The sequence below is a fragment of the Mytilus trossulus genome, chromosome 3 (assembly GCF_036588685.1).
Source record: "Mytilus trossulus isolate FHL-02 chromosome 3, PNRI_Mtr1.1.1.hap1, whole genome shotgun sequence".
Classification (NCBI taxonomy): Eukaryota; Metazoa; Mollusca; class Bivalvia; order Mytilida; family Mytilidae; genus Mytilus; species Mytilus trossulus.
In genome coordinates this window covers 19,016,188-19,042,770 of record NC_086375.1, presented here as the reverse complement: position 1 = coordinate 19,042,770, position 26,583 = coordinate 19,016,188, and the positions used below count along the sequence as shown (strand labels likewise).

At 33.2% G+C, this 26,583-nt stretch overlaps 1 protein-coding gene across 2 annotated transcripts in view; it reads right to left on the bottom strand.

Moving 5' to 3' along the window:
• LOC134710322 (protein TALPID3-like) overlaps positions 1–26,583 on the bottom strand; it is a 178,440-nt gene that overhangs the window by 85,088 nt on the left and 66,769 nt on the right. For both annotated transcript variants that reach the window (XM_063570647.1, XM_063570648.1), the window contains exons 9-13: positions 16,234–16,339; positions 14,266–14,307; positions 12,040–12,096; positions 4,093–4,313; positions 2,118–2,190 (exon numbers count right to left, since the gene is read on the bottom strand). In XM_063570647.1, coding sequence (XP_063426717.1) covers positions 2,118–2,190; positions 4,093–4,313; positions 12,040–12,096; positions 14,266–14,307; positions 16,234–16,339 — 499 coding nt within the window. The remainder of the gene's footprint in view (positions 1–2,117; positions 2,191–4,092; positions 4,314–12,039; positions 12,097–14,265; positions 14,308–16,233; positions 16,340–26,583) is intronic.

Sequence of the window (26,583 nt, the reverse complement as noted above, 5' to 3'; positions counted from 1 at the left end):
AGATACAGCACAACATGTAAAAACACCTCCCCCTTTTTTACAAAATACTAATAACTCAAAAATGAAATTTTAAATCATCACCAAAAAGTATACAGATCTAAAGATTAATATAAAAAAGACATGTGTAAAGTTTTAAGCAATAATCATAAATTGTTTTTGATATATGGTGTGATGTGTAAAAAACTCCTCCCCCTTTTTTATAAAATACTCAATAACTCAAAAAGCAGATATTGAGATAAATATAACTAAGAAGTGTTTAAAGTTTTAAGTCATAATCAAGAATAGTTTTTGGGATACTGTGCAACATGTGAAAAAAACACACCCCTGTTTTAGTTACAAAGTGTCGTAACTCAAAAAGTTTAAATCTTATTTTCACCAAAAAGTATACAGATCATTTCACCATCATAAGAAACAGCTACAGTATATTAAGTTTCATGAAATTTGGATAAGTCGTTCTCAAGTTACGGTGCGAATTGTTTACGCCAGACAGATGGATGGACGGACACCAGACATTTGTATACCATAATAAGTCCTGTCAAAATTTTGACAGGCGTATAAAAACCTCCCCTGTTTAACAAAATACTCAATAAATCAAAAATAAAATTTTGAATCATCACCAATAAGAATACAGAACTAAAGATTAATATAACAAAGACATGTGTAACGTTTTTTAAAAGCAATAATCATAAATCCATTTTGAGATATGGCGCGACATGTAAAAAAAAAACCCTCCCCCCTTTTTTACAAAATACTCAATAACTCAAAAATAAAAATTTGAATCATCACCAAAAAATAAACAGATATCAAGATTAATATAACTAAGAAGTGTTTAAAGTTTTAAAAGTTTTAAGCCATAATCAAGAATCGTTTTTGAGATATGGTGCAACATGTGAAACCCCCCCCCCCCCCCCTGTTTTAGTTACAAAGTGCCGTAACTCAAAAAGTTTAAATCTAATTTTCACCAAAAAGTATACAGATCATTTGACCATCATAAGAAACTTAGATAAGTCGTTCTCAAGTTACAGTGTGACATGTTAACGCCTGACAGACAGACGGACAGACAGACAGACAGACAGACAGACAGACAGACAGAGGGACGGACACCAGACATGTGTTTACCATAATAGGTCTCGTAAAATTTTGACGGGCGTATAAAAAGGTTTCATGAAATTCTGTTGTGCTGTTATAGAGGAGTTGCGATGACAAACTGTTGCAGTAATACATTGAAGCATATCTTCTAGAAACAAAATTGAATCGTAATTTTCAGTTGATATGCACATCTATATAGTATGTCCTTTTAATAATCTAAATAGGTTTCGGATAAATTTGGCCCAGCATTATCAGGAGAAATTTTTATAAAAGATTGTTAAAAAAATTACTATCACGGGAAATAAAGAACCTTAGTGAGTGCAGCATATACCCCATGTCCCAACAAAGGCCAACATTGTCATTGGAGAAATAAACTAAGTGTAAGGAAAACAATTGTATGAGAAAAATAAATTGATTGAATAATAATTTCCTGTCAATATGCGAATCTACTTTTCAAATTATGTTGTGTGGTTTCAGAGCAGTTTTTTTATACTTAGCATTGTGCCTGGGTTTTTATTTTTAATATAATTGAGAAAAAGTTGAATCAGAGTCACTCGCATACTTCATGAAGATTTTTAAGTAACAAATGTTGTGTGTACAGAATTATCATTTGATTTTATTATCACTAGATCTGTGCAGTGCTCATTGCTGATATCAGTCAGTTCTTCAGCTACAATTATGGTTGCAATGATGACCTTAAATAGATTCAGCTGTTCTGTTTAAACCCATTTGCTTTTATGCTTTCAAAAATAATACATTTCTGGCTATTAAACGTTTAGTCATAAAGCATAAATAATGAAAGTTATTTCAGAACATGCAGTGGAGGATCTAGGGGGAGGGTTCTGGGGGGTTGGACCCCCCCTTTTTTTTGGACGATCAATGCATTTGAATGAGGACATATAGTTGGAACCCCCCTTTTGTCCTGGGTTGGGACCCCCCCCCTTTTTTTTTAAATGGCTGGATCTGCCCCTGACATGTTTTCTGAACAAAAGTCATATCATTAGATTATTATTTTCTGACAAGCATACCTCTACTTGCTGTCTTAGTTTAGTAACCCATTTATCAATCTTTTGTTGCAAATGTGCTCTTCCTGGATCTGATCTGAAAAATAAAGCTTTAAAATACAACTACAGGGTTTTCTTTCTTTTTTTCTTCTACCAAAGTTTCCAATTTTTTTTCCTTTTAATTAGCAGGGCTGAACATCAGGTTGTTCATTTGATAAACATTCAGTATATAATTTCAACTTTTTCAATCATCTCAAATTCTTTTTCTGAAAAACAAAATTATTTATTTGAAATAAAGCATTATGAGATTACTTAAACAGAAGGTCTCAAGAGCCTGTGTTCTATTTTGGGTTTTGCAAATCATGTAAAAATAGATTAAAATCATACAGATACCTTTTATAATGATTGAGGTCAAGGGAGGACATTCGAAGGCCTAAAAATAACTCCCTTTTATTGCTAAAATTTAAACAAGTTGCACATGCTGAAATGTCTCGCCTTCTTTACTAATCATTGATATAATGTTCATGGTCCTAAATATAAAGCTTTATCACAACTGTCACATAAACTTAACATTACCAAGACAAGAGTGCACAAACTGAAATGTCTCGCCTTCTTTACTTATCAATGATATTATTTAGTCTAAACATATTTATTTATAGTGGATTGGGAAACAAGTTTTGCAACTTATATTAATCCCTATCACTATGCAGGTGTGTGTGTGCTGCCTTGTTGCGGCATTAGCCTGCTCTTTTTCAAAATCTATAAGGGTGTCTTTAAGGTGCAAGAGATATGGCTCTCTCTTAACACAGGCCAGCCATTTATTTTCCCCTTCCGACGGACTATCATCATTTCCTCAAGACCATACTCGCAAAAGGTGTCAAGAGAGAGCCGAAAATTCAGTCCCTGAAATTTTCATCCCAGACAGGAATCGAAACTAGGAACCTTTGTGCAGTCCATGATGATAGTCCTAAATATAAAGCTTTATTACAACAATCACATAAAATCAACATTAAACAAGAAAACTAAACATTGATCAATGAACCATGAAAATGAGGTCAAGGTCAGATGAACCATGCCAGGCAGACATGTAAAGCTAACAATTCATCCATACAACAAACATAGTTGATCTATTGCTTATAAATTAAGAACAGACCATAACACAAATACTTAACACTTTGCAATGAACCGTGAAAATGAGGTCAAGGTCAAATAAAACCTGTGTGACTGACATATAGATCATAAAATATTTCCAAACACCAAATACAATTTACCTATTCAATATAGTATAAGAAAAATAGACCAAACTCAAAAGTTTAACTTTGACCACTGGACCATGAAAATGAGGTCAAGGTCATATGACATCTATCAGCTAGACATGTACGCTTTGCAATCATTCCATACACTAAATATAGTAGACCTATTGCATATAGCATAAGAAAAACAGACAAAAACACAAAAACTTTACTATAACCACTGAACCATGAAAATGAGGTCAACGTAAGATGACACCTGCCACTTGGACATGTCCTTCCATACATTGAATAACTAGACGTATTGCTTATAGTATCTGAGATATGGACTTGACCACCAAAACTTTACCTTGTTCACTGATCCATGAAATGAGGTCGAGGTCAAGTGAAAACTGTCTGACAGGCAAAATGGCCTTGCAAGGTACACACATACTAAATACAGTTATCCTATTACTTATATTAAGAGAAAATTTTACATTACGAAAAATCTGAACTTTTTTTTCAAGTAGTTACTGAACCATGAAAATGAGGTCAATAACATTGGACATGTGACTGATGGGAAGTTTGTAACATGAGGCATCTATATATAGAGTATGAAGCATTTAGGTCTCCCACCTTCTAAAATATAAAGCTTTAAAGAAGTTAGTCAACACACCGACGCCGCATCACTATCCCTATGTTGAGCTTTCTGCGACAAGGTTTGACAAAAAGTGGCACAATACATAATAAATATATATATAATAAATTACCTATTTTGATGCAAATTCTCTAATATGGCATAAACCTCATTCTCCTGTTGGGACCTTAATACACTTTGCAGGTTAGCCTCTAGGCAATTCCTTGCCTTAGAAACATCTTGTAACACATGTTCTGCCTCATTGAATCCAGGTGGAAGAGGAGCATTAAACTGATGATATGACAGTTCTGGTACTGATTTGTATGGGGTAGAAAAGTTCTTGCCTGAAGATGTCTGAAAAAAATCAGAAGGATAAACAGATTACTCTATAATATTTGAGTGACTAAAGAACATTATTTGACTGAAGAATGAGTTTATTAATAACAAATATTTAAGGAAGATATTAGAGAGCACACACTAAAATTTCTATCCTCTACTTAAAATGATTGACTCTGTAATACAATGGTTCTACTAATAGTTTTAAAACATTATCAATGATCAATTATAATATGACATGCTTTTTTAGATCTTTAAACAATACTGTGATGTAACGTGAGAGTACATCCAGTCTGTGTTTTTGTTGTTTAAAGGGATGACAGATATATAAAAACCCTGCCATGTCCAGTCTGTGTTTTTGGTGTTTAAGGGATGACAGATATATCAATACCCTGTCCTGTCCAGTCTGTGATTTTGTTGTTTAAGGAATGACAGATATATAAATACCCTGCCATGTCCAGTCTGTGTTTTTGTTGTTTAAAGGATGACAGATATATAATACCCTGTCATGTTCAGTCTGTGTGGTGTTTAGGGGATGACAGATATATCAATACCCTGTCCTGTCCAGTCTGTGATTTTGTTGTTTAAGGGATGACAGATATATTAATACCCTGTTATGTCCAGTCTGTGATTTTGTTGTTTAAGGGATGACAGATATATTAATACCCTGTTATGTCCAGTCTGTGATTTTGTTGTTTAAAGGGATGACAGATATATTAATACCCTGTCATGTCCAGTCTGTGTTTTTGTTGTTTAAGGGATGACAGATATATAAATACCCTGTCCTGTCCAGATTGTGTTTTTGTTGTTTAAATGGATGGCAGATGTGTAAATACGCTGTCCTGTCCAGTCTGTGTTTTTGTTGTTTAAGGGATGACAGATATATAAATACCCTGTCCTGTCCAGTCTGCGATTTTGTTGTTTAAGGAATGACAGATATATCAATACCCTGTCATGTCCAGTCTGTGTTTTTGTTGTTTAAGGGATGACAGATATATAAATACCCTGTCATGTCCAGTCTGTGTTTTTGTTGTTTAAAGGGATGACAGATATATAAATACCCTGTCCTGTCCAGTCTGCGATTTTGTTGTTTAAGGGATGACAGATATATAAATACCCTGTCCTGTCCAGTCTGTGTTTTTGTTGTTTAAGGGATGACAGATATATAAATACCCTGTCCTGTTCAGTCTGCGATTTTGTTGTTTAAGGGATGACAGATATATAAAAACCCTGTCCTGTTCAGTCTGCGATTTTGTTGTTGAAGGAATGACAGATATATAAATACCCTGTCCTGTCCAGTCTGCGATTTTGTTGTTTAAGGGATGACAGATATATAAATACCATGTCCTGTCCAGTCTGCAATTTTGTTGTTTAATGGATGACAGATATATAAATACCCTGTCCTGTCCAGTCTGTGTTTTTGTTGTTTAAAGGGATGACAGATATATAAATACCCTGTTATGTACAGTCTGTGTTTTTGTTGTTTAAGGGATGACAGATATATAAATACCCTGTCATGTTCAGTCTGTGTTTTTGTTGTTTAAGTGAAGACAGATATATAAATACCCTGTCCTTTCCAGTCTGTGTTTTTGTTGTTTAAGGGATGACAGATATATAAATACCCTGTCCTGTCCAGTCTGTGTTTTTTGTTGTTTAAAGGATGATAGATATATAATACCCTGTCATGTCCAGTCTGTGTTTTTGTTGTTTAAGGGATGACAGATATATAAATACCCTGTCCTGTCCAGTCTACGATTTTGTTGTTTAAGGGATGACAGATATATAAATACCCTGTCATGTTCAGTCTGTGATTTTGTTGTTTAAGGGATGACAGATATATAAATACCCTGTCCTGTCCAGTCTGTGATTTTGTTGTTTAAGGGATGACAGATATATTAATACCCTGTCCTGTCCAGTCTGTGTTTTTGTTGTTTAAGGGATGACAGATATATAAATACCCTGTCCTGTCCAGTGTGTGATTTTGTTGTTTAAGGTATGACAGATATATAAATACCCTGTCATATCCAGTCTGTGTTTTTTTTTGTTGTTGAAGGGATGACAGATATATAAATACCCTGTCCTGTCAAGTGTGTGTTTTTGTTGTTTAAGGGATGACAGATATATAAATACCCTGTCATGTTCAGTCTGTGTTTTTGTTGTTTAAGGGATGACAGATATATAAATACCCTGTCCTGTCCAGTCTACGATTTTGTTGTTTAAGGGATGACAGATATATTAATACCCTGTCCTGTCCAGTCTGTGTTTTTGTTGTTTAAGGGATGACAGATATATAAATACCCTGTCCTGTCCAGTCTGTGTTTTGTTGTTTAAGGGATGACAGATATATAAATACCCTGTCATGTTCAGTCTGTGTTTTTGTTGTTTAAGGGATGACAGATATATAAATACCCTGTCCTGTCCAGTCTACGATTTTGTTGTTTAAGGGATGACAGATATATAAATACCCTGTCCTGTCCAGACTACGATTTTGTTGTTTAAGGGATGACAGATATATTAATACCCTGTCCTGTCCAGTCTGTGTTTTTGTTGTTTAAGGGATGACAGATATATAAATACCCTGTCCTGTCCAGTGTGATTTTGTTGTTTAAGGTATGACAGATATATAAATACCCTGTCATATCCAGTCTGTGTTTTTTTTGTTGTTGAAGGGATGACAGATATATAAATACCCTGTCCTGTCAAGTGTGTGTTTTTGTTGTTTAAAGGGATGGCAGATATATAAATACCCTGTCATATCTAGTCTGTGTTTTTTTGTTGTTTAAGGGATGAAAGATATATCAATACCCTGTCCTGTCCAGTCTGTGTTTTTGTTGTTTAAGGGATGACAGATATATAAATACCCTGCCCTGTCCAGTGTGTGATTTTGTTGTTTAAGGAATGACATATATATAAATACCCAGCCCTGTCCAGTCTGCGATTTTGTTGTTAAAGGGATGACAGATATATAAATACCCTGCCCTGTCCAGTGTGTGATTTTGTTGTTTAAGGAATGACATATATATAAATACCCAGTCCTGTCCAGTCTGCGATTTTGTTGTTAAAGGGATGACAGATATATAAATACCCTGTCCGGTCCAGTCTGCGTTTTTGTTGTTTAAGGGATGGCAGATATATAAATACCCTGTCCTGTCCAGTCTGTGTTTTTGTTGTTTTAGGGATGACATATATATAATACCCTGTCATGTACAGTCTGTGTTTTTGTTGATTATAGGGATGGCAGATATATAAATACCCTGTCATGGCCAGTCTGTGTTTTTGTTGTTTTAGGGATGACAGATATATTAATACCCTGTCATGTCCAGTCTGTGTTTTTGTTGTTAGGGATGACAGATATATAAATACCCTGTCCTGTCCAGTCTGCGATTTTGTTGTTAAAGGGATGACAGATATATAAATACCCTGTCCGGTCCAGTCTGTGTTTTTGTTGTTTAAGGGATGGCAGATATATAAACACCCTGTCCTGTCCAGTCTGTGTTTTTGTTGTTTTAGGGATGACAGATATATAATACCCTGTCATGTACAGTCTGTGTTTTTGTTGATTATAGGGATGGCAGATATATAAATACCCTGTCATGGCCAGTCTGTGTTTTTGTTGTTTTAGGGATGACAGATATATTAATACCCTGTCATGTCCAGTCTGTGTTTTTGTTGTTAGGGATGACAGATATATAAATACCCTGTCCTGTCCAGTCTGCGATTTTGTTGTTTAAGGGATGGCAGATATATAAATACCCTGTCATGTTCAGTCTGTGATTTTGTTGTTTAAGGGATGGCAGATATATAAATACCCTGTCATGTCCAATCAGTGTTTTGTTGATATTTTTCTGCTTTGTATCAATCTGATGAATTAAATTTTTTTCATCTGAATTTTATAGTTTGTCTGTTACACTGTTGTATCAAGTTAGGGGTAGGTAGAACACTCACAGTTTAACAAAGCCACATTCTTTATGTGCATTCGCCTGTTGTGTAGTTGTTGTTATTGGTATAGGTCTGTCATATTTGTAATTCATAAATTGTTTAGTTTAAAATTAGGCATTTGGTTTTATTATTTTTCATAGCTGACTATACAGTATATTTTTTCTTCATTGTCGAAGGCCATACAGTTGCCTACAATTGCTTGCATCTGCTTCATGTGAACATAGTGAATAGCTGATGAATTGGCAATCAATTACATCTCCCTATTTTTATATTGAGGCCAGATAATTTATATAAACTAAGGCAGACAGACATGTAAACCTTACAATCATTACATACACAAAATATGGTTGACTTATTACTTATTGTATTCAAGAAAAAAACCAAACAATGAAACTTAATATTAATAAATGAACCATGAAAATGGAATTAACCCTTTCCTCCATTGAATTTTTTTTTTTGCATACTTGATTCGCATAGGATTTTTTTAATAAAATGCTGAACATATGCTTTAAAGTATTAAGGCATTTCAAAAAACAACTATTTCATCAAATAAATTTAAGTAGGGTATTCCTATGATATTCCTTTTCATATTGGATACAAATTTTATTAAGTCTACTGCAGACACTTTGTAGTCAAAGTGTTTCAACTGAGGTACTACACAGGCGTCAAAAGGCGTCATTATGGAGTAAGGGGGGTGGCGTCAAAAGGCGTCATTATGGAGGAAAGGGTTAAGGTAAGATCAATTCTGCCAGACATGCAAGTCCTTCCATACATCAAATTTTTGCTTAAAGTATCATAAGAAACAGATTTTTTATCAGGGAAACTTAACATTGACCAATGTACAATGAAGATGAGCAGAGGCAGATTTAGGGGGGGGGGGGGGGGGTGCTTATATAGGGAATCACTGAAGCATGACTGGAGCAGGCCCCCTCTTAATCTGTCAGTGGGCCCCCACTTGTGAAAATTTCTGGATCTGCCACTGATGAGATCAAGGTCATATAATATCTGCCAGACTGACATATACACTTTACCATCACCAAATATAGTTGAGTTAAATGCTTAGGGTATCTGAGAAACTGACCTTAAAATCATCTTAATTTAACCTCGATTTCTGACCTATGAAATGAAGTCAAAGTCATGTGAACACAGACTTTAACTCACTTTCCGCTATATAGATGACGTTCTTTCACTAAACAATTCAAAATTTGGTGACTATGTGGAACGCATCTATCCCATCGAATTGGAGATAAAGGATACTACAGATACAGTTAAGTCAGCTTCATATCTTGACTTACATCTAGAAATTGACAATGAGGGTCGGTTGAAGACAAAACTTTACGACAAAAGAGATGATTTCAGCTTTCCAATTGTGAACTTTCCAATTCTAAGTAGCAACATTCCAGCAGCACCTGCATACGGGGTATATATCTCTCATTTGATACGATATTCCTGTGCTTGCATTTCCTATCATGATTTTCTTGATAGAGGGTTACTGCTCACAAGGAAGCTATTAAATCAAGAGTTCCAAATGGTGAAGTTGAAATCATCCCTTCGTAAATTTTACGGACGCCATCACGAGTTGGTTGACCGTTATGGAATAACCATTTCACAAATAATATCGGATATGTTCCTCACGTCGTAACTACAATCCCCTTCCCTTTCATGAATTTGACCTACCGAATTAGACTATTTACCGGATTTGTAATCACATAAGCAACACTACGGGTGCCGCATGTGGAGCAGGATCTGCTTACCCTTTCAGAGCACCTGAGATCACCCCTAGTTTTTGGTGGGGTTCGTGTTGTTTATTCTTTAGTTTTCTATGTTGTGTCATGTGTTCTATTGTTTTTCTGTTTGTCTTTTTCTTTTTTAGCCATGGCGTTGTCAGTTTGTTTTAGATTTATGAGTTTGACTGTCCCTTTGGTATCTTTCGTCCCTCTTTCAAAGCTTCTAAACAGAAAGCATCCGTATACAAGGTATAGGCCTCCAAGTCAACTACCCTCTGCAATCTAAGCTTAATACAAATAGTTGATGTTGCTGCTGCATTGTTACCCCTATGGCTCCTATTCTATGAGTTTTTTTCACATGGGAAAACTAAAACTGACTGCATAAGTGTATGACATATGTCAGATTTCATATTACTCCTAACAACCAAGACACAAACCAAACATTGTTGACCTATCATAAACTAGAGTCTCTAAAGAGCCTGTGTGGCTCACCTTGGTCTATGTGCATATTAAACAAAGGACACTGATGGATTCATGACAAAATTGTGTTTTGGTTATGGTGATGTGTTTGTAGATCAAACTTTACTGAACATTCTTGCTGCTTACAATTATCTCTATCTATGATGAACTTGGCCCAGTAGTTACAGTGGAAAAGTTTGTAAAAACAAGCAAATTTGAAAATTGTTAAAAATTTACTATAAAGGGCACTAACTCCCAGGGGGTCAATTGACCATTTTGGTCATGTTGACTTATTTTCAGGTCTTACTTTGCTGTATACCAATGCTTTTTACAGTTTATCTTTATCTATAATAATATTCAAGATAAACCAAAAGATTTGCTCTAAATGCTTCTGTTTCAGAGATATAAGCCAAAAACTGCATTTTATCCTATGTCCTATTTTAGCTATGTCAGACATCTTGGTTCGCAGGCGGGGTCATCTGAAACAATTTTTAAAACTAGATACCCTTATGATGATTGAGGACAAGTTTGGTTAAAATTGTTTCAGTAGTTTCAGAGAAGAAGATTTTTGTAAAAGATAACAAAATTACCAAAAATGTTTAAAATTGACTATAAAGGGCAACAACTCTTAAGGGGTCAACTATTTTGGTCATGCTGACTTCTTTTGTGGATATTTGTCTCATTGGCAATCATACCACATCTTCTTTTTTATATTATTTGTAGATCTTACTTGCTGAATATTATTGCTGTTTACAGTTTATCTCTATCTATAATAATATTCAAGATAATGACCAAAAACAGCAAAATTTCCTTAAAATTAACAATTCAGGGGCAGCAACCTAACAATGGGTTGTCTAATTCATATGAAAAGTTCAGGGCAGATAGATATTGACTTGATTACAATTTGACCCCAATGTCAGATTTTCTAAACGCTTTGGTTTCAGAGATATAAGCCAAAATCTACATTTTACCCCTATGTTCTATTTATAGCCATGGCGTCCATCATGGTTTGGTGGCTGGGTCATCAGACAAACTAGATACCTCAATGATGATTGTAGCCAAGTTGGTTAAATTTGGCCCTGTAGTTTCAGAGATGAAGATTTTCGTAAAAGTAATGACGATGGACAACAGATGCTGGACTCCAAGTGATGAGAAAAGCTCACTTGGCCCTTTGGGCCAGTTGAGCTAAAAATAAAGATCATTTGTGAGCACAATCCAATACCCCACAACACACTTACATTGTTACTCAGCCAAGCAAACAAAATATCACTGGATTCCAAAGTTCAAAGACTTATAAATACTATAAAAGTCAACTGGATATGCAAAATACATAGTATGCCCTTTAAACATTTACAAAGTTACAAAAAAAAGAGTTGTGTGGTTTCAGAGGAGTTGCATTGACAAACTGATACAGCAGTATATTTAAAATTCTAAGTTAAAAAGGGCATAACGCCTAGAAAATAAGTTGAATCATAATTTCCTGTTGATGTTACATAGATTGTCTTTATTATCTACAAAGTTTCATGAAATTCTGTCGATTATAGGTCCATCGTAAAGAGATTATTGACTTCCTTGCTTTAAATTCCTTCATTTATGATAAAGATTTTAAAGTTACTTACAATAAGATACAGATCTAATGGTGATGGTCCAAGTAACAGGTCTTTCTCTTTGTCAATCTAAAACATCCAATATTAACAAGACTTACACTCATGGGACAAAATTCAGTTCACACTCAAAAAATGTCCTATCATTTCAACTATAATCGATATTATCACATATTTGTTATGAATACCTTAGGTTTTGCATATGCAATAACCTCAAAATTGCCCGGGGCAAAAAAGAGATATTGATATTGTGCCCTGTTTCTAATGACGTGTCGTCATTGCATCCTTAACGACACGTTTGTGATAAATTAAAATTGTTTAAGATTTTACCTTTTAATATGTATCATTAAATTGTTATAATTGACCTTTTTTTCTCTTTTCTGCAGAACTTAAATATGTGATAAAAAGATTATAACATGTATTTTCCATATTGACCCTGGTATCATCTCTCGACCCATATCGGCCCTCGGCTAATGCCTCGAGGCCGATATGGGAGTCTCGGGATGATACCAGGGCCAATATGGAAAAGGGCATGTTATAATCTATACTTATCACATATTTTGTACTGATATGTACGTTTTTGCATGGCCAATAATAGCCGGAAGTCAAGGTTGGTTATCAGCCCTCGGGGCCGATATCGATATCAGCCCTCGAAATCCATATCGAGCCCCCGAGTTTAACTTCCGGTGACCTGTCAATCAAAGGCTACTTGTAAACAAGTTAAACACAATGAAAAGAAATTTAGAAAGTTACAAATGTGCTGTAGAATAATTTGTAATGTAACACTTTAAAGTTGTTTAATATTTGCAATTCTTAGAATTAATATATTTATTGTTAATTTATTTCTGAAACTTTTCACAAAACGTTGTTAACCAACTGTGATACGAACTTTTTTAACTCAACGGCACAGTGATACATTTATTTATTGTTTTCGTTAAATATCTTTTTGATTTTTGATGAAATATCAAACATAATTTGGTGTAAGCTATTTGTTTTCTCCTGCTTGTAAATATGTGATAAATAGATTATAACATGTCATTTTCCATATGGCCCATGGTATCAGCCCACGACCCATATCAAGCCCTCGGGCTAAAGCCCTCTGGCTTGATATGGGAGTCTTGGGCTGATACCAGGGCCATATGGAAAATGCCATGTAATAATCTATAATTATTCAAAAAATTATTACTAAGTAACTGTATGAGTGATTTTTATGAAAAAGGTAACAAAAGATGTAGAAATGTCTGAAATGATAGGACTTTTTTTGACTGGGAACTCACTTTTGTCCCATCAAAACTCCCATTTAAAGTCTACGTAGCCTTGAAACTAAAATGTTATGTATTACGACAATTCGAAACAAACAATTCTGTAAAAAATATTTTGTCCATATCTTATAAGATTTTTTAAAATAAGTAATAACAAGCCAAAATCAAAAATTTGAACATGGACCTTGATCTCATTTTCATTTTTATGGACCAAGGACCTAAAATCAAATGACTCTTGGCCTCTAAAGCTTATGGTTTACCAGTTAGTTAGAATACAAATATATTTCACTAATAACAAATACAAAAGGGGAAATAACTCTCATATGGACTCTTTATACGGCTTCGGTCAAAATCAAATGAAAAATCCTGGGGATAAAACAAGCAAATAGGAAAAATTAAATATGGTCGCAAAGTTTTAGAAGTAACAAGAAAAACAGTGTTCGGGGAGATAACTCTTACATAGAAAAGTATTCGGTTACACAGTTCTAACTGTAAGATATCATATTCCAAATATCTAAGCGACATCTTGTGAATCATCAATACAGAGAAGGAAAAAATGATAAATAATCAGAAGAAAGTCAATAGGTCTTTCTACAGAAAAGTAGAAAGACCTAATAACATCAACATAAATAAATGACAGTTGATTGGGGTTGAAATGCACATTGTTAATTTTCTGGCAATTGATGTCTTTTTCGGAGATGAAAAAAGTCTGAAATTCTTAATCTCATTTTAGCCAATAGCTGTTGCTGTATCTTATCCACATCATAAATCAACCAATCAAAACCTATATGTAATAAATAATTATTTCAAGATGGCGTGCATTCAGACTGAAACTAATAACTCCCCAACGTGATGCGAAGTAAAAAGATAACAGTCGATCAGTAACTTGACAGTGCTGAAGCATTCCTTAGGCTTACAGTGATAACTGTATTAAAGTCAATAGGTGTAATTCATGATCATATAAATGATTGTGTTTTACCTTTTTTTTCCTGTCCTCTAATAATTTACATCTATCAACCTCCTAAAAAAAATATATATAAAATATAAATGGATTAAAACAGCTTTTAATTATTTTCAATATAAACCCTAATTATGAATAAATGGCTTCGCCGATAGCAGCTGGATACTTACGCAGAGATCTAACACTGACAAATGCCTGAACAGTCAGGGCAAAACAAAGAACAAATTGTGTATTAAATGTAAAATGTCCCATACCTAAATAGAATAGTCCATTCAGGACATTGGACATGAGGAGAGCTAGTTTTTGAGCTTTCACTTGTATTTTTGTCCATCTAATGAGTTAAACCTTTTTCAACTGATTTTTATAGTTCGTTCTTATGTTGTACTTTTATACCACTGTCCCAGGTTAGGTGGAGGGTTAGAATTTCGCTAACATGTTTAACCCTGCCACATTATGTATGTATATGTCTGTCCCAAGTCAGGAGCCTGTGTTTCAGTGGTTGGTGTTCGTTTATGCGTTACATATGTGTTTCTAGTTCAACTTTTTTATACAAATAAGGCCGTTAGTTTTCTGGTTTGAATTTTTTTACATTATCATTTCGGAGCTTTTTATAGCGGACTATGTGGTATGGGCTTTGCTCATTGTAGAAGGCCGTACAGTTACCTATAATTGTGAATTTCTGTGTCATTTTGGTCTCTTGTGGAGAGTTGTCTCATTGTCAATCACTTCTTTTTTTATATTTTATAACTATCAATCATTTAAATTTAGTCTGTCAAAAACAACCAAGTATATCTACATGTAGTTAAATGACCACCTGTTGAAATTACCTCTCACAATATCTATTGTACAATTGTATTGCCTTTTTTTACTGGTCAGGCAATAGGTATTACAATAGCACACAGGTTAACCGGATAAGCACAGCTATCAAATATGCTTTCTTTAAAATGAGCCATAAATGAAAATTTTATAGGCCCATGAATAAAAAAAAAATAGTCAAAAAATAATTTGAGTAAAATCAACATACACCTATTTTTTATAATTATAAAACAAGAAGCAATAGTAACAGGATGCTAGTACAAATCCTCCCACACAAAGCTCCCATAACTCATCATTTCCATGGTCGCATGACATTGGACTTACTAGTAGTCCAGTACAAATTGGTTTGGTCTAGACTAAAATGATATGTATAATGAGATGCCCAGGAGATTGACCCTGTATCATCAGTCATTCAAATGTTTGAAATGACAAACAGGAATATATTGGTTTACAAGTACTCAGAAGGTGGGGGTGGTGGTAAATCCCTGGGTGACTTGCAGTTTATTTCATAAATTTGATTTGTTTTAATGTCCCATTCAAGAATATAAAAGGTTTGGGGGTGGGCTCAAAATGAAGATTGGTGGGGTGATCCCTGTAGACTTCCCCTATATTTCAGTTGATTTGTTTTATTTCCATACAATTATATCAATATGTATGGTGAAGGGGTAGGGTTCTCCACCATTTACAAGTTCTCAAACAGGAGGGGATGGGGTGACCCCCCCCCTGGACTCCTCAATCTAATTTGATTTATTTTATTGTCCCATATAAGAATATATATGGATTGGGGGTGGGAATCTGAACTGTTTACAAGTTGCAAAATAGGGAATGGGGAACTCAACCACTCTCAAATAGGAGGTAGTGAAGTAACCCCAAGGGATTCCCCCTATATTTCATTTGATGTGTTATATTGTCCTATACATGAATAAATATGATTAACCCTTTCCTCAATAGTGATGCTTTTTGACACCACTCCCTTTACTCCACGATCATTTGATGTTGTTCTTTTAAAAAATGTCCAATTATTTATAAATAACATATTAGCCTGCTAGATAATAACAATGGCACTTCTTTCAGCATGTGTTGCAGGGGGAACACAAATCTAGGATGCTAGCATAAGGCAGCTAAACTGACTAACAACAAACAAACCATTGTAAAGACTAAAGAACTTACATGAACAAGTGACTTGACATCATCATTTATACCAGATAAGTCACCTACAAGCTTTTCTGCTTTTCTTAATTCAGGTGATTTACACAGGGGTTCATCAATATCTGACCTAAAATAATAAAAATTTAGTATAAATTTGGATAAAATTACCAGTTTCTTGTTTATGACTTCACTTGTTCTTGATTTATTATAAGTGGTTTTATCTAATACCAAATTAATGTCTCTAGTTCACCCATAAACTCTTTAACACAGAAATTATAATACTGCCTTGAGTTGCTGTCTCATAAGCATAAACCCAAATCTTAATTTCTAAAGGACAAATGTCTGAAGTTTGTAATACACTGTAAGTGTGATGAGAAGTATATTAATATATATAAAGACTAAGTACTAAACTATTATTTATTCAAGAATCTAAAAGTATATGCATTTATTTACAATATGGTAACTGGGGACTTATACAACTGCAATTAAAAACCAATAATGTATAATGTTCTATCTCCATATGCAAAGGGAGATAACTCTAACTAAATCTTGAAACTTGGAATTGAGATAATTTTTCATAGATTGACTAAACATTTTGTATCGAAATAGCCATTCATAAAATAGATGAAAAAGTAAGATTTTAACAAACAAATATAAAAGGTTCATAAGTATATGGTTACAACAATACATTGTATAGAAGTATAAACCAAACAAAAAATGGTATAAAATAACAAGATGTTTAAACCATACGTCAGTATGGTATCAAAAATAGGATGTTTAGACCATACGTCAGTATGGTATCAAAAATAGGATGTTTAGACCATACGTCAGTATGGTGTCAAAAAGAGGTGCTTAAACTATACGTCAGTATGGTGTCAAAATGTCTCTAGTATGGTGTCAAAAAGAGGGGCTTAAACCATACGTCAGTATAGTGTCAAAAAGAGGTGCTTAAACCATACGTCAGTATGGTGTCAAAAAGAGGTGCTTAGACCATACGTCAGTATGGTGTCAAAAGGTAATTTAAACCATAAGTCATTATGGTGTCAAAATAAGAAATTAAAACCATATGTTAGTATGATGTCAAATGATGCGTTTAAACCATATGTCAGTTAATGGTGCCATAGAAAGGTAACCAGGCCATACGTCAGTATGGTATCAGAAATATGTAATAAGTATCAAGGAACAATGTAAATTAAACCATACGTCGGTATGGTGTCAAACTGAGGTACAAAGACCGTTAAAAATAAGGAATTCAGACCATACATCAGTATGGTATCAAAAATTGATTCAATTGTTAATATATTTGTTATTACAATACAAAGAAAATAAAAAATTTAATCCACAAAAGTTCAAAATTTGTATCGAAATAGCCATTCATAAAATACATGAAAAAGTAAGATTTTAACAAACAAATATAAAAGGTTCATAAGTATATGGTTACAACAATACATTGTATAGAAGTATAAACCAAACAAAAAATGGTATAAAATAACAAGATGTTTGGTATGGTATCAAAAATAGGATGTTTAGACCATACAACAGTATGGTGTCAAAAAGAGGTGCTTAAACCATACGTCAGTGTGGTGTCAAAAAGAGGTGCTTAAACCATACGTCAGTATGGTGTCAAAAAGAGGTGCTTAAACCATACGTCAGTATGGTGTCAAAAAGAGGTGCTTAAACCATACGTCAGTATAGTGTCAAAAAGAGGTGCTTAAACCATACGTCAGTATGGTGTCAAAAAGAGGTGCTTAGACCATACGTCAGTATGGTGTCAAAAGGTAATTTAAACCATAAGTCATTATGGTGTCAAAATAAGAAATTAAATCCATATGTTAGTATGGTGTCAAATGATGTGTTTAAACCATACGTCAGTTAATGGTGCCATAGAAAGGTAACCAGGCCATACGTCAGTATGGTATCAGAAATATGTAATAAGTATCAAGGAACAATGTAAATTAAACCATACGTCGGTATGGTGTCAAACTGAGGTACAAAGACCGTGAAAAATAAGGAATTTAGACCATACATCAGTATGGTATCAAAAATTGATTCAATTGTTAATATATTTGTTATTACAATACAAAGAAAATAAAACAAAAAGTATATAACACAATCATCACACTATGTAACAACATATATAACATCAATGAAAGTCCCCATGGCACTGACAGCAAGGAGAGTGGTGGCAAAAAGCTGACCAAAACAATAGAAGTTCATGTATTCCTTGCATCAGATATCATACACCAACATCGTGAGAAGTAATGACATAGCAATATAGATAAGAATGGAATGTGCACTGTGACATCATAGACCGTGTGCAAAGATAATTAACTACCCAATAGAGTGAGATGACAAGTTCATAATAAACTCCAATTAATAAATATAATTTTAATATAACATTCATATCACATTTAGATATATTATTTCCAATTTCAACATCTTTTATAAAGAGGCACTAGCTATGAGATGTATAAAAAATAAAATATCTTTTATTGTTTGCTTAATCAATTATTAAATGCAAATAATTAAGCTAAAAAAAATAATTTATTATGAAATATTCGCTTGCAAGTGAATAATTCTACCTCATTGAACCCGTATTCATGTGAACTATAAGTTAAACCCTTAGCTTGAGATGGATATAGTTATCAAAGGTACCAGGATTATAATTTAGTACGCCAGATGCGCGTTTCGTCTACATAAGACTCATCAAAGACGCTCATATAAAAATATTTATAAAGCCAAACAAGTACAAAGTTGAAGAGCATTGAGGATCCAAAATTCCAAAAAGTTGTGCCAAATACGGCTATGGTAATCTATCCCTGGAATAAGAAAATCCTTAGTTTTTCGATAAATTTCAAGGTTTGGTAAACAGGAAATTTATAAAAATGACCACATTATTGATATTCATGTCAACACCGAAGTGTTGACTACTGCCAGACTGGTGATACCCTCGGGGACGAAACGTCCACCAGCGGTGGCATCGACCCAGTGGTGTAAATAGTTATCAAAGGTACCAGGATTATACTTTAGTACGCCAGACGCACGTTTCGTCTACATAAGACTCATCAGTGATGCTCATATCAAAATATTTATAAAGCCAAACAAGTACAAAGTTGAAGAGCATTGATGATCCAAAATTCCAAAAAGTTGTGCCAAATAGAATATCATGTGAATTGTATGTGTATAGTTATTTATAGCTAAAAAATGTCAACATTGAAAGTGAAACAAAGATAAATCATGATTTGATTGACTGATTCTATCCACAAAAGTTCAAACTTATACAGGTAAAAACGATGATAAACATTTATTTTTCATCTATAATATGAAATTAAATAGTCATAGAATAATTAATCCACCAGGAGGAGTTTGCTTAAACTACTTATATTTATATTTATGTTTACATTGCTTATATGGTCACTGCATGACTTTAGAGGTCAACTCAATTATTAATTAGATGGCTTCTAGACTTAAATACACAAGAAACAAAGCTACATATTTTCATGCTCGTGGCCTGTTTATTATTTATTCTAGACTTTTAATAGTTTGGATAACTGTTTAACATTGTTAGAAATAAAATATGTGAATTTGATAGCTTGTGCCCCCTTAAGTTTAATAAAATATTACAACTAACATTGCCCACCTGAGTCATTGTGCATCTTCAACAGTCATACTATAGAATAAAATTTGACTTTTATCTTGTTTTGCTGATCATTTTGACTGTTTAAAAAGTAAAATCACAAAAATACTGAACTCAGAGGAAAATCAATTCGGAAAGTCCATAATCACATGGCAAAATCAAATAACAAAAGCATCAAAAACGAATGGACAAGAACTGTCATATTCCTGATTTGGTACAGGCATTTTCAAATGTAGAAAATGGTGGATTAAACCTGGTTCTATAGCGCTAACCCTCTCACTTTAATAAGAGTCTCATCAAATTCCATTATATTTACATGATGCGTTAAATAAACAGTCACAATTAATAAAATAGTCAAAATATGGGTACATCAGTCAACATTGTATAACAATTTTAAAAGGGGACAATTTAACAGAACACAAAAACATCTTCTATCTACGAACACATTGATTGATTTGAGTGTCTGACGTCAGAATATTTTTATACGTCACATAAATTTGTCGTTCAATGTGCATACAAACAGTTTTAAAATTTACATAGGCAATGTAAGCAGCATACAGGGTTAAAAAATCAAAAGTATGTAAGAATAAATTACAGAGATAGATCGAGATTCAAGCTAGTCCAAAAGTTATAGGTCGAATTTATGAGAATCCAAAAATAGTTAATTCCACTACGCAATTGAATGATTTTGACGTTTGTTGTTCAACGTATATAGTAATTCATAATAAAAATATATCATAATGACATATAATAGACCAATATAATACTGACGGGATCTTTTAAAGTACAGAGTCACGTAATAAGAACAAAAGAAATACAAAGAGTTGCATATACAAAACAAACCACCAAAAAATGAAAGCCAATACAAACACATTGTTGAGATGTATAAGTATACCGAGCCACTTCAAACGGATATCACATAAAACCATTCAACAATAAAAGTAATATTAATAATAGAACAAAGACAAATGAAAGAACAATAAAACATGTTGTTAAGATGATAAACAACATCAGTACGCAGAATCTATACATCAAGACCATCGTGTATTATTTGAGAAGTTGATACGGAATATTTATCAACAAGGTTTTGGTACCTTTTTTTTTGCAAATTATAGGTAAACAGTTTTTCAGTTAATGTCTTGACAGGTTGACCACAGATGGACAGTGGAATATCATAATACGTCTCATAAACAGGCGTATAAATAGTGTTTAAATTGTCATTCAAGGGCAAATAATAACTCTTCTTTTAAAAGAGAAATGGCTGAAGAATTCTGCAATATTGAGTTATTTTAAAATTGCTTGTTTTGCAGATTTTTGCTGATCTATTTTGCTATTCAAAGTATAATAATTTTTAAAATAAACAGCAAAAACAGTAAATAAAATGCTTCAGGGAGTACAGCTGGATACGATCACAGAAGTTTAACCCTGGACAGTTGGGTAAAAAATGGACAGAATATTCGCGCTTGATACAGGTCTGAATTTTGATTGTAATTAAATCATTGACACATTACAGGTTTCTGTCACAGAATAACAGCCACACAGGACGCAATTACGACTGGACACAATTACGAACGATTTCCAAAATTTGCCCCCTGAGATCATATTTATTTATATTTATCAATAGATGTTCTTATAAATAAAAACCCTATTAAAATTTCCTTGTTTTCATGATAATACAATTCATGCGCACTTGGTGAATGTTGATGACGATGACAAAATCCATTCTAAAAATATTATAAGAACGGCAATCTGGCGTGCAAGTTATATAAAAAAAACATAAAGGTAAGTGCATATAGCCTTCTTTTGTTATTATATAGAAAGAAAAATATCTCCTGATTCTGTTTGTATGCATGATGCCTTTTAGACTCTTGTGACCCTAATTATGTTCAAAAGAAAATATGTTGATTTTATTGAAAAATCCAGAGGACTCCAAAAGAAATGTTGACCTATATAAAAACTACAGGCTCTCAAGAGCCTGTATCGCTCACCTGATTCTACTTGGGTTTTTGAAATCATATAAAAAAATATAAAATTTGCCTAAAAGTGACAACACAACCTCATAAGGAAAGGAACATTCAGGATATGTTTAATTTCATTCAAAAGTCCCCCACTAGTGGCCATCTTGGATGACAGATCCGCTACAAAGTAACAACACTTGGTCAGCACCTCATAAGGAACATAAATGCCATGTTTGGTTTTATTCCATTCAGAGGTTCTCTAATAGAAGTCATTTGTATGCATTTCCCATAGGGTCCTATATTAAACTAAGTCCCCCGCTGGCAGCCATCTTGGATAATGGATCAGCTACAAAGTAACAACACTTGGTCAGCACCTCATAAGGAACATTCATGACAATGATTGGTTTCATTCCATTCAGTGGTTCTATAAAAGAAGTCATTTGTATGCATTTCCCATAGGGTCCTATGTTAAACTAAGTCGCCCCCTGGCGGCCATCTTGGATAATGGATCGGCTACAAAGTAACAACACTTGGTCAGCACCACATAAGGAACATTCATGCCATGTTTAAGTTCATTCCATTCAGTGGTTCTCTAAAAGAAGTCATTTGTATCAATTCCCAAAGGGTTCTTTGTTAAACTAAGTCCCTTGCTGGCGGCCATCTTGGATGATGGATTGGCTTCATTGTTCAAAGTAACAACACTTGGTCAGCACCTTATAAGGAACATTCATGCCATGTTTTGTTTCATTCCATTCAGTGGTTCTCTAGAAGAAGTTCAAAATGTAAAAAGTAAACGACGACGACGAAGGACGCCAAGTGGTGAGAAAAGCTCACTTGGCCCTTCGGGCCAGGTGAGCTAAAAATCATAGATGAATGATAAGTACACTACAGAAATAGATAAACTTGAATTTAGTGTTCCTTTAAAGGAGGAACTTACACAAAAAACAAAAAAAAAAACAATAATATTTCCTTTACACATGACCGACATTTCGTCTGCAACCACTGCTGAAGTAATGGAAGTACAAAACAAACTTTTGCATCTTATTTTCCTATGAAAATGTGTTTGACATACAGTCTAATGCATGCTTTTTCAATCTAGACTGTTGTCATTGATTTCTTCTGCAAGATATATCAATAAAGTGCTGTTCAGAATTGCGTCCATATGTATATTTATATGGACAGAATACTTGCGCTTGATACAGGTCTAAATTTGGATTGTAATTAAATCATTGAAACATAACAGGTTTCTGTCACAGAATAACAGACATTAACTGAAAATAAAATAAGACCTGTAAAACAAGGTCACGCAAATCTTACTATAGTCTCCTAACGTGAATAAATATTTATGTTGGATATGATGCAAAATGGAAAGGTTTCATACATCTTAAATTCTAAGGTATAAACAATTCAAGAAAAGTAGTCTACATAAAAAAAATATTAATCACAGTTCAAAAATCGTTCGTAATTGTGTCTGGTGAGGCCAGTATAGTCAAAGAACTTAGAATTGGTTATATGATTAAAATTTATATTCATTTTTTTGCCCCCCCCCCCTTTTACGCAAAAATAAAATTACATTTAAAGAAAAATTAAAAATTTATGAAATCTGACATGATAAAAAATACAGTGTAAAGTAGGTAATCCAAACATACACAACATTGTACTTTAAATGTGTATAGATTACCTCCCTTACACTGCTTTTTAAATTGTTCATCAACTAGGAAACCCTTGATTTTCCCCTTTTTGCCCCCAATTCCTAAACCGGTTTGAGCCATAACCCCCAAAGCTAATAAGTTAGCATGTAAAGCAACAGAGGAAAAGGAATTGTCAATCTGCAGAAAATCTTAGGACAATAAAGATTGTTTATAGCCAGAATATAAGAACTACAGGGATTGTATCTTCAACCACTATATATAATAACAAATTGTATTCTGTATGATCATGAGGAGACTCAAAGCATATTGCTTTTCTTATATTTTTTGCACATAAAATCACAAAGCTTGAATGAAGTTGATGTCAACAAACTATACAAATTGTTTACATTGTATGCTGCTTTAGGTCCTAGTTGATATTTCTGGTTTTCTCAATCTATAGTACAACATATAATTTTTGTTCAATTTTGGCTTCTTTTTTTATATCTTTTTATACATCGTTTGCATATAAAGGCGGTCAACTGAAGTGTAGCTTATATGTTACTGTGAGTCAGAAGATAACATTTGTACCAGTAATCAAGTTTCCTAGGAATGTACAATTCAAATCATTGGATAATTCTCTATCTATTTGTCACTATAACAGTAATTAATGCTCTCAGTTGGTCTGCAAATCCTTCTGTTGCTCAACATTTCCTAATACATGTATTCCAACATAACCCTGTTGTGCAGTAACAAACAGAGAAATCTTTTCTTGATAAGAATAGAAAGTCTAGAATTTATCATCAATCCATTTAAATTTAAAATTTTCTTTGGGTTTATCTAACCTTTTTCTACCTATTGATTATTACAACTCAACTTGAAAGGAAACAAGAATATTTGATGAAGAATTTTTTTCATCCACTAGATTTAGTCTAAATTGGTGTTGCAAAAACTCAATGATTCTATAAATCAAATTCAAATTCAAATTCAAAGTTTTATTGCCATATAAACTTTACAGTTTGTGACATAATATAACAACAACAAAAACAAATAAAGACAATAACTAAGTAACTCAATATATATACACAAATTCAGGTAAATACTAAAGGGTCCCCTGTCCTCAGTTCCATTGACTTTTTTATAAAGGATCCTAGTTTATTCACTTGTGTTGGTGTTGATGGGTTAAGTATATATATAACTTTGTCATTGTCAGTGAGATTAGCAAATGAATAACCTTCTCTGTTAATGCAATCAAAATATGTTAATCTAATATTTGATTTATGAGAACAATTTAATAAGAAATGTTTCTCATCATCTAGTACTTTGCATTTTTTACAAAGTCTCTCTTCACGAGGAATTTTAAAATGCCTCCCTTTATATACAAGTATAGCTGCTTCAGGCTTTTGCTTTGTTGTTGAAAAGACCATACTTTTTGTTTTATTTATGTTTAGAGAAAGCTGCCCGGCCAGTTTTCACAAAACATGGAAACTTTATTTAGACTATTTTGGAGACCCTCCTTAGATTCTGATAGTAAAAGCAGATCATCAGCAAACAGGAGGGAGCCTTGTTAACTATTTATAAGCTCCAAAGGACTTGAGTTGTCATCTTCCAAACCTTTAGTGATATCATTTATAAAAATATTGAACAAAGTAGGACTTAATGAATCCCCTTGTTTCACACCTCTAGTAATGTCAAAATAGTCAGAAATGTGATAGAGGATTTGGTATTTAAATATTGTTGTTTTATTACTCTGTAAAAAGACTTTCCTACTCCCATTTTGCATAATTTATACAGAAGGGCTGTCCTCCATACAGAGTCAAATGCCTTTCTTAAGTCAATGAAGCATGAATATATTTTTTTGTTATTTTTGTGTATATATTTATTAATTAAAGATTTTAATATAAAAATACTGTCAGCAGTTCTGTGGTTTTCTCTGAAGCCAAATTGACAGTTATTCAGCTGTTTATCCACAACTGTGATTAGTCTATTATTAAGTACAGCATTGAATATTTTAGGAAGATTACTGATTAAAGATATACCTCTGTAATTATTGGGATCAGATTTTGTCTCCCTTCTTATGAAGTGCGATTATATATGAGTCCTTCCATGATTTTGGGTATATACCCGTTTTTAGAATTAAATTAAATATTTTAACAATTGACTTAATTATTACTTGATTTGAGGTTTTAATTATTTCATTTATAATTCTATCTGGTCCAGCAGACTTTTGAAGTTTTAGTCCTCTGATTACCTTTAATTTACTTCTGAACAAGATATTGGAGCATCTGTTTCAGCTTTGAAGTCTGTCTTATTTTCTAATAGCTTTTAATTGTGATTCAATGTCTATCATAAAAGCATTATTTATAGATGAAGGTTTACCTTGATCTTGAAAATGATTTATTAAAACTTCTTCATCTTTTAATACCTCTGGGATTTCATCTTTTTCTGTTTATTCTTAATTAGATTTTAAAATTTTCCAATATTCCTTTGGATTTTGATTGATATATTCACCTAAACAATTATAAAGTTTTTGTTTATATTCATACTTTTTGTGTTTAACCATTTTCTTCAAGTTTTTTTTTAACTCCAAAAACTTTTGCTTTAAACTATTATTATTTGGATTATTTCTTATTTTGTTTTCTATTTTATTTATTTGACGCTTGGTTTTATATATAACATTGTCTGACCAAACTTTTTTAAATTTCCTTTTCTTCTTCCTTTTTTTTTTTTAGAGTTGCTTTACAAGAAAGGCTTGAAATATTATCTAAAATTTTTGTCAATTTTTCTGTAGCCTCATCAACACCAACCTGATTTTCCTCGTAATTAACCATTTCAATTTATTATCTCATTCTTTACATTTTCAGTCAATAAAGCATCAATAAGTTTAAGTTTAGAATTTTCTATCCATTTATATGATTTAATCCAGTGCCACCCTTTTTCCTCAAGGCCAATTTCTTTATCTATATTTATAGAGCACTTCATATATAAAGTAATTTGAACATGATCTGATACTGGTAAGTAAAATCGTTTGTTTTAAAATATTTGACTGAGGACAGGAGACTCTCGCTAACAACAGCATAATCAACAGTACTAAATCCACTGCTTGACATATATGTATAATATCCCAATGAGTCACCTAAAAAACGAC